General features: G+C 41.9%; 1 protein-coding gene across 1 annotated transcript in view; it reads left to right on the top strand.

Annotated features, from left to right (window-relative positions):
* Nucleotides 1-133: 133 nt before the first annotated feature.
* Nucleotides 134-9,531, top strand: part of TMTC4 (transmembrane and tetratricopeptide repeat containing 4) — a 55,657-nt gene continuing 46,259 nt past the window's right edge. The window contains exons 1-3 of the mRNA XM_010578344.1: nt 134-209; nt 2,481-2,696; nt 7,706-7,821. Of these exons, the coding sequence (XP_010576646.1) occupies nt 2,535-2,696; nt 7,706-7,821 (278 nt within the window). The 5' untranslated portion in view covers nt 134-209; nt 2,481-2,534. The remainder of the gene's footprint in view (nt 210-2,480; nt 2,697-7,705; nt 7,822-9,531) is intronic.

Here is a 9,531-nt window from a genome sequence, read left to right as displayed (position 1 = left end):
ACCCGGAACAGCGGCCCGCCCCGGTGGGGGGGGGAGAGGGAGGGGTGGGGCGGCGAGGCAGCCAATAGGCTCCGAGGATGTTTCCCGGAGGGCGAAGCCGCCGCCGCCGCCGCCCCTCCTCCTCCGCGCCGCTCCGGCTGGGGGCTCGCCGGGCGGGAGAGTTTCGGTAGCCGGGCGGGAGATGCCGCGCGGGCTCCTTCTCCTCACAGGTAACGCCGCGGGGAGGGGGGGCGGGCTGGGAGGACGGCTTGGCCTCGCCCTCGCCCCGCTTGCTGGCCAAGGAGCGCTGGCGGAACTGGCCCGCACGGCGCGGCGGTGGGGGCTGAGGGCCGGGGCGGGACGGGACGGGACTCGCCACACACACACACACACACCCCCCCCCCGGCTCGGCGGGGCCGCCGCCAGGACAAAAGGGGAGCGGTGAGTGAGGCAGGGGCCACCGCGAAACTCCCGGCGGGGTTCGCCCGCCCCGCAGCCTCGCCCTTGTTTTCCCGGGCGGGTTCCTTCCCCGGTACCGGCCGGCCGGGACGCCCTCAAGTTTGCGGGGCTCCCCGTAACGACCGCTGTGACCCTTGGTGCCCGCGGCGCCGGCTCTCTCCGGTGGGACACAGGGTGCCGGAGCCGTGCCCCCCTCACACACCACCACCCCTCTCCGGGGGGGGTGTCCGCGGTGGGTCGGTACCGGGCGGTGTGTGTGGGGGGGGGGGCAAGTCTGTGGGCCGGTCGGTAAGGGGAGAGAGAGCCCTCCGGGGGGTGGCGGTCCCTCGGGGGTGCTCAGCCCCCCTGGGCGGTTAACGAGTTGCCCGGGTCAGGCAGCCCCCCCACACCCACCCACCCCCGGACTGGCCTGCTCAGGAGATGTGCATCGGATAAGCAGAACGGGCGTAATGGGAGAAACTTTCGAGGCAAAATGAATTTTGAGTAGGTCGAACGTTTTAACTGGGTAGCGGGCATTGCTGCTGTATCGGTGCTGTTACGAGCGACGCCGTACGCTTCCTTCTGATTAACAGCCTTGCTTTTTAGTCTTTGTTTTCGTCAAACTAGGAGCGCAAGGATGAGTTACTGCGAGGAAGGGTTTTGCTCGGAAAGTGGCTGGTCTGCTTTGCTCTGCTGAGGAGCTCCATTCTCTCTCAGGTTGTGCAGCTCCGTGTTACTGACTTGATCTGAATTTGGGAGCACCGCTCTGTAGTCCCCAAAGCGAGAAGGGGCACTGGTGTGACAGGGAGTACTGCCTGTACGTGTGCATGTGTGTGTACAGGGATTGGGAATACGTGGAGACTGGAATTTAGCGTTGCAAACGGAAAGCTACAAAGCAATTGCCTTAGCAGCTCTATTGGTCAGGTCTGTTGAAGAAGCCGCATGACTGGAGCTTTTTCCTAGATTGTATGAAGACATTAAATGCGATATTTTCAGGGGTGCAGCCGTTGATTTAAGAAGCCAATAAATAAGAAGAAAGTGTGAAGCTGGGCTACTATATGTGCCTATCATTCTGGGGGCTTACAAATAAAAACTTTGTATTCTGCCCTGCTTTTACTGTAGTTTTCCATTTGTAACCTCCTCCCCCTGCCATTTATAGCAGCACTTGATAATAAGACCACTCACAATACTGTCAGAGCACCAGAGAAGCAGAGGCAGAATTGCTGTCCAGGCAGAGGGCTGGCTTTGGAGCATCAGAAGAGACCCCTCCAAGTAAAGGTGGCTCATGGGTAAACTTCTAGCCTTGGTACCTCCACACCGATGTATCACTCCGTGCTGTTGGATTGCATGGCCTTTTTCATCTACCTCAACAACCTCATAAGCCCATGAATAGAGCAGTGGAATTTAGGCTATACTGTGCTTGCAGTGTGAAGAATGACCTAGTGAACACTACTTTGGTCTTAACTGTATGCGTCTTGTTGTCTCATTGTTTGAATTGTTGAGATTTAGGGCCTAGTCCATTAACTGCTGCCTGTATATGTCTACCTGTGATGTTTGTATGAATTCCCTATGTGGGCTATATGTAAGACTAGATCCTTTAATTCGATTAACAGAAGAGAGTTCAGCTCTTTCTGCAATTGATAATGTTTGTTTTTCACACTCAGAAGGAAATTATAGTGCTTATCGTTCTCTTAATAACTTTATAAATGCTCCACAGTCCCAATGGTGCCCCTGTTTGTTACACTTGAAAAGAATAGTAGGAAACAGAAAAACAGTGATTTGCTCAAGGTTTTAGAAATTACCAGTGCCAACGCTTTAACTTAGAATCTGATAATTTCTTGGCTTTACCCTTTTGCTCCGACCACGAGAAACTGTGCCTTTCTTCCACATTTGAAGTACAAAATTATGTTTAGATATGTTCCAGTAATTATGAAATGCATGAGAGAAAAAAATGATAGGTTGTATGAAACTTCATTCTCCTCTCCCAACACAACTCTCCATTTTTTAAATTCTTTTTTAGTGAAGTGCAACTATAACTGTGCATTTGTGTGTTTTTCTTTCAGATCTGCAACCAACATAATGCTGAAGCTCCCAACGCGGAACAAGCATTTCACAGAATGGCACAAACGGAACCTAATCTGGACCATGACGTATCATGGTTCCTGCTTCCGTCATACTGGGCTAAAATGGTTGTGGCATTAATGTCCTTCCTCTGTTTTGCTAACAGCTATGATGGAGATTTTGTCTTTGATGATTCTGAAGCCATCATCAATAATAAGGTTTGTCTCTCTTCTTCCCCCCCCATCCTTTGACATAAATGGTCATAGGAAAAGAAATAATGAGAGTTGATCCAAGTAAGCCCAAAATAGTCATCCTAGTGAAGAGCTTCCTTCTGATGTTCCTCTTTTTGAACTTCATTTTTCTGTTTTGTTTTATTGGTTTTTTTAAAGTAAGCCTTATTTAAGGTTGACAAACAAGCTGTGCAGCAGTACTCTACCAAAAAGCTAGAAGCATAAGTATGCTTAACAGAATCTTATTCCTAAAGCTATTTAAATAACATGACTTGGGTGCTAATACATAAACAAGAGAGTGAACAAATTAAACAGCTTTTTTTTTTTTTTTCTCTTCAGAATGTGTCCCTTTCCATTCTTTTGCAACTGAGATGCTCTGCTTAACAAGTGTTGATATGTGGTCGAGGGGAAGGGAGCTCTTTTTGCCATACCAAATGGACTTTGTCTGCTTGTCATCTAAGAAAGCATTATCTAGGGTTGCAGCAAATTTGGGTGTGGTGTTTAGTAACACTTATTCACAGGGTACCTGTACATCAAGACTGTCTATAGATTTAATGTTATGCTCATTTCTAAGTCAGTGAGAGTATGCAGTAGACTTCTCTAATACCCGTTGATGTTAATAGGAGATTTTTTCATTATCTTCTCAGGGTGACAGATGAATAAGCCCAATGAATAAACTTACTCTGCTTCCAAGATACATAATGCATAACTAAGCGATTGTAGGGTGCAGGGGTTCTCCAGCTGTGGCTTATACCGTGCAAATGTTACAGGAGCAAGGAAAGCTTCCTTTTCCTATGTGACTTCCCCACTTAAAAGTTCCTGTGACAACAGTATTTTTTTGAAATAGATGCAGAGTATTCTTGTGCTGTATTTAAAAACTTGATCATACATGCAATGAACAGTCCTTGAAATGCTTAGAAATTAACATGTGACTCAAACCTCTAGCTGAGATTCTTCTGACTTTGAGGAGTTGAGTGTCTTTAATTGCTGACACACTTCATAGAATCACATGTAGCAGTTAGTGAGCCTGTGCTCATGGGTGGGTCTTGGTGTTACAGCTCTTATGCTGTTCTAGAAGATACTTAAGTGTTTGGAAAGAGAAGAACAGGGTAAAAAGAATTGCCCCCATCTGTTGGTTCTGTTTTCCTGAAGCCATGGGGTTACAAGGAGGGTAATCTGGAGACTCGTACTGCTAGAAGAACACCACTCACTTTTTTTGCCTTGCACAAGACTTAGAGGCAACTTACCGCAATGTGCCTTTTAGAATCCCACAGAATTACTGTTTCCTCAGACAAATTTGGATTATGCTTGTGTAAGTCATCATATCTTGAGTTATAAATGGGGAGGGGAGTGAATACATCTGCCAAATTGGAAATAAATCTCAAAGCTTCTAAGAGAATACTATAGACAAATTAAGAACCTACAGTGATTTTTTTTTTTTTTTAATTTTTTTTTTTAAGAAGCATTATATTTTAAGTTACACAGCTCCTGGCAATATTTCATTCTGCAAAGTTTTATTTGGGGCACAATTATAATAACCTCCTGAAAGAATGAACAAAAGACTGATGTTGAAACAAGGCAGGCTGTTTTGTTCATGTGCAATTGCCACACTTGTAATCTTTCTTCATTTCTTTCAGTCTTTACTTTCAAAATGTTTCAATTTATCTAGACAATACAACAACCTGCACCAGGATTGTAGCTGTTGGCAATGCTGAGAAATTCAGCCAACTGCTTAAATAGATTAATTCATACCTGCTCTGCATGTTTGTAAAACTGTGAGGCTTAACTTTATTTTGCACATCAAAATCCTCTATTATTCCCTAGAAATTAAATGAGTTTTTTGTGACAGTATCATTTTAACACAGGGGTCGTGTGGATTTTTTTATTCCTGTATATTCATAAGAAAAATGCAGAGACAGAGTTTACCAGTTTAATGGGGAGGGAGAGCATCTAGCAAAGGCACAGTTTATTAAAGTGTAGCGTATTTTATTCCTATTCAATAGGAGAGACAGCAGGTGAAGTAATTTTGTAGATTTACTGAGCATTACTATACCAGTATTTTCTGGGGTACCACACAGTGACCTTTTTGTTAATTTACTAGCTTCCCCCCACCTCATCCCAATCTTTCAATATTTTATTTATTTATTTATTTAGCGAAAGATACATTGTTAGTTGACACCATGCCTACTGTATTGTGGAACATTCTGTTATTAGATTTTATTGGGGTTCAAGGCTGTTTTCCACATGCTTTATTGTCATTTTAAGCAGCATTTTAACTGGTACACAACAGTGACTTTTTATTTATTTACTGGCTTGGCAAGACAAGCAGTTGGATTAGGAGGAGCTTCAGACACAATGTCATTTCCATAAGCCTTTATATAGAAAAACTGACCTTTCTTAAAGTTTTGAACTCTGCTGTCTGTAATCTGCTGCTAATCAAATATTTAGATATTCTTTGATATCTACTTTCAGTTCTTGAAGAGAAAATCATAAATAACTTTTAAACAGCTGTGTCTCTTAGAGCAAACCATTCCTGTTTTAGGGTAAGTCCACTGAGTAGGAAAATTAATGTAAGAAACTTTTTCTCACAGAACTTGGATACAAGAGCAAGATACGTGACTGAAGGTCTTTTAGGTCATATGGAAGTATAATCTAATCACTCAATAATTCCAGGTATTTAGTTTTTCCTGCATTCTTCCTATGGAAGACAAAAGAAGACTGATTTTAGTGGGAAGGGAAGTCTAGCCTTGCACATCTCAATATATTTCCCATCTCAAGTTATTGAAGACCATCTGTTACATAGAAGATACAATTTTAAAATTTTAATACTAAAAAAAAAGTCTCTCTTTCATAGTCCCTTTCTTTGGCAAATGTACATAAGGAGCAGTGCTGTTGGTTGGAAAAACAGTCTGAGGGTCACAACACCCACTAACAGCTGTCCCCTGCAGAGTACAAAGACTTCAATAGATGTTGGTGTACAACCCAGTCCCAACTTGCCCCTGGAAAAGCAAGCTATATTGATTTAGTGGGCTGCTGGTTGAGTGCACTCCTGCTCTGAGAGTCAAATTATGACCTTTAGGGTTTGTGCATACCAGTGAGGAATGGAACCGGAATTTAGGTGCCTAAGGCCAAAATTGGAGTCCTGGGAGAAGAAAGACATTTGTAGCTCTTGCTTGGCCGTAGAAATATCTGTGAGAGAGTGAAGAAATTTTGCACCTTGATAATTATTAAGCCCAAATAGGATCCCCCATGAGTCTTGATTTCTTAAGACTTTTCTCTGAGAATGCCTTAATTGACAGCTGCAGTATAGGACTTTTCAAAGACTACGGTGTTAGCCCTGCTCTCTTTTCTGTGTATTGATTAGTAACCTGTTAGAGCATGCTTCACTTCATTTGACAGTGTGATAGGATTTTTAGCCTGCTTCCCCTTCCTGATTTTTTATTATCTTTTTTTTTAACCAGTTGTCTAATACTGGCCAAGTTTGATTAAGTGATAGAAAGAAATCTCTTCCTGCATTTTTTTTGATGGATGAAAGTCAGAATGTGTTAAGAGGGAAGCAAGAAAAATTAAGTTATTTTAAGTTCAGTTTCACAGCAGCCAGTCAGCGTGGCCCAGACATTTGGCTGTAGCTTGTCAGGCCAAAAATGCTAGCTAAGAATGAGATGGAAGGTACTGGAGACCACAGGAGGTGCTCAAGATACTGTAGAAGCAAGTGAGATGGTAGCAGCATTTGAGAGGAACTGGAGTTAGTGAACCAAGGGTATTGTAATGTGGGAATCTTATAAGTAGATGGAGATATGGGAGGAATAAGACATAGAACACTAGGCTTTGTAAGGCTTTTCATGGATTTAGCAACCCGGTTTATCTGCTTACTTGTGTTTGTATTGGCTTGTTAATTTGCTTTGGTTCGTTGGTCTCTTGAACAATTTCAGGGTAGAAGGTGGGGGTAGAGTAACTTGTGGTTGATTGCAGGTGTAATACCAGCATTTGTATGAAAGCTATTCATTTTCTAGTACAATTTTGTTCTTAGCTTCTGTCTTAAGTGTATTTAACCTGCACATTTGCCATAGCATAAATTGGTATTTAATTGCCCCAGGGGAGCAGGGGAAGAGGGGCAAGTAGAAGATGAATATGTTAGTTTGAGCTTCCCAGCTTGTCGTCACAGAAAACTGAGATGGGTGCTACCAAGGTCCTTTTTTTTGGTTTGGTTTTTTTTTTTTTTCAGCACCAAAGTGTATGTTTTCCCTTCAACAGTCTAGGTTATTTGGATTTTTTCATTATCAGCATGGCTTTAAGATAAAAGGAAAGAGTCGACTTTTCCTTTGCAGTGTTTTTTAATATTGCCCTACCCCACCTGAAATTAAAATAATGCATTACTTTTCTGTCTTCCCCTATTAATCTTTTAGAGCAGTATATAGAGATATTGATTCTTGGTTTCATGTATTAAGAATTTAAAAAAAAAAAAAAAGCTATTTGAATAGTGTCCTTGTGAAGTAAGGCTTCAAAAACAGCTAATTGTTTTTTTTCTATCTTTAGTCTCCTTGCTTTCATGCTTTCATTAGTAGTTGTGCTACTGACACTGGTAGAAAAATAGCTATTTGTAGCAGTTTGTAGTTGATCTCCTTCACAAGATAACCTAGACCTAAAATCAAAGACTTTTTCCAAAACTATAAGGTAAAGGGGTTTTTTATGTGTTTCATATCTCAGCCATTGACCAGGTCATCAACTAATATGAATACGCATATCTCTAGTAAATTCCATGTAGTTATGCCTACTTACAGAATCCAAGCATCTTGGCCTTTATGACAATAGGCACTGAAGATGTAACCTTCATTGCAAATTTGGGTACCTTGTGAGATGTCCGTAGTGAGCCAACAAAACACCTGCTATGTCTGTGTTGGCATGAGCTAGTATTAGTTACAACTTGTTTGTGGTTTAGCTGCTTTGAACAAAACAGAAATGTTAAGAACCTGGTAATTTATGATGTTTCCTTTCAGGACCTCAGGGCAGAAACCCCACTTGGTGACCTGTGGCATCATGACTTTTGGGGTAGCAAACTCAGCAGCAATACCAGTCATAAGTCATATCGACCACTAACTGTCCTAACTTTCAGGTGAGACTTGTCTTTTTGCTTGAGGTCTGAATTTTTTTAACATATATTGGCTCAATTGATTATAGGGAGGAGGCAACAGAAAAGGAGAGAGACAAAATATTTGGAGGGTAGCTGGATGTCTTTCCTGAACATGATTTTCCTGTTCACTACCTCAATCTCAAATTGAGTTTTAATTTTCAAATTGCTTCTTTCCCAAAGTATACATTATTTTGACATTCTGTATTTCAGTGTACCTTTCAGAGATTGCATCTTATGGTTTCATATACCTTGGTACTAGGGGAAGTATGGTTCGGTATGTAGGTCCCGTCATCAAAGAACTAGGAGGTGTACGTTCCCATTACTTAGCCACACTGCCACTTATACTGCTATTGTAGTTTCTATTCTCTGCTTTCCTGGTGACCTGTCAAATGATTTTTTTATAAATAGCATCAATCTCCTGTGGCCTTTTGCCACTAGGTCACTGAATAATCTTCCCACCTCTTCCCCCCTGATATTCTAACTTCAAATGAGTGTTTGTGTCCGAGAATCCTAGTGAGAGAGATGTCTGCCTGTATATATGACTTGCTGGTTTTCTCAAATAACTAGAAGTTTATGAGGATTACTTCTGTAGATGCTTAGCTCATGGTTTTTTTGCACAAAGGTTTGAGCAAGTAGTAGACCATGTATGAATTGGGCACAGTAATGCAGAGAATCTTTGAGGACTCAGTCTTAAGCTTCTTTATTTTCCTTGTGCAAGTCAGTGTTGTGGATGGGCACCTGGCACTGTTTCTGCAGTTGTGTCCAGCCTAAGCCAGGGACTAAGTGATTGTGAAGAAGTACTCCCACTCGTAGTCCTCATATTCGAGCAAAAACTTTGACTCTTGACTGCAGTGTCAGTGTTTTAAGTACTTAGCACTGTGGATTTCACTGTCTGTTGGGCTTTCTTCACATTTTCATCAAGGAAAATACACAACTGCATAGAATGTGTCAGAGTCTTAAACTTATTAAAGCTTTCAATGCATTACACAGCACATGCTTTCCTTTCTTTTCAAGGTCTCTGTGGTATATTATTCTCTAGTAACATCCTGGTTAGTTTAAAGAGTGAACTGGGATACGGTCACTACTATATCTGAAAATATAGATGAGCATGTGGAGGTGGTCCATAAAATGCTATTTTCACAAGTAAGAAGTGGTTTTCTTAATTTCCCAAAGCTCCAACTTTTATGTGTATCACATTTATAACAGGTTAGGGTTTTTTTAATAGATTTCACTTAAGCCAGATGCAGACTGACCAAATGAACTATATAAAATCCCCTATCCAAACTGAGTTTCTGTATATCTCACCTACTGATAAAAGTGTATGGATAACAACAAGATGTTTCTCCCGTTTCTCCTCCCTCACTGTTTTACCGCAGAGTTCCTATCTGGAATAGGGTTTTAGACTGAATTTTCACTTACACTTCCTTCTGGTTCTAATACTTGCATCTAACCAGTCTCACAAATTAGTTACTACGGCGTGCTGACTGACTACTTTCTGGATTGATACTGATTGTACCCAGATGGTTTCCATGTTGTCAGTCTAAATGCTAGGATGCTTTTCAGCTAGAATGTCAGTGGAAATCATAGTCTCAGTGCACATTAGTTTCCTCACTGTGTGGTTTTAATTAAAATAATTTCATCAGGTTGTTCTTGGACAGAGTTCCTCTTAAGCCTAACGGTATCCCCCCAGTA

This window comes from Haliaeetus leucocephalus, unplaced genomic scaffold (genome assembly GCF_000737465.1).
Source record: "Haliaeetus leucocephalus isolate CR32 unplaced genomic scaffold, Haliaeetus_leucocephalus-4.0 Scaffold626, whole genome shotgun sequence".
Lineage (NCBI taxonomy): Eukaryota > Metazoa > Chordata > Aves > Accipitriformes > Accipitridae > Haliaeetus > Haliaeetus leucocephalus.
The sequence above is the reverse complement of the archived record's forward strand: the minus strand, read 5'-3'. Positions and strand labels throughout refer to the sequence as shown.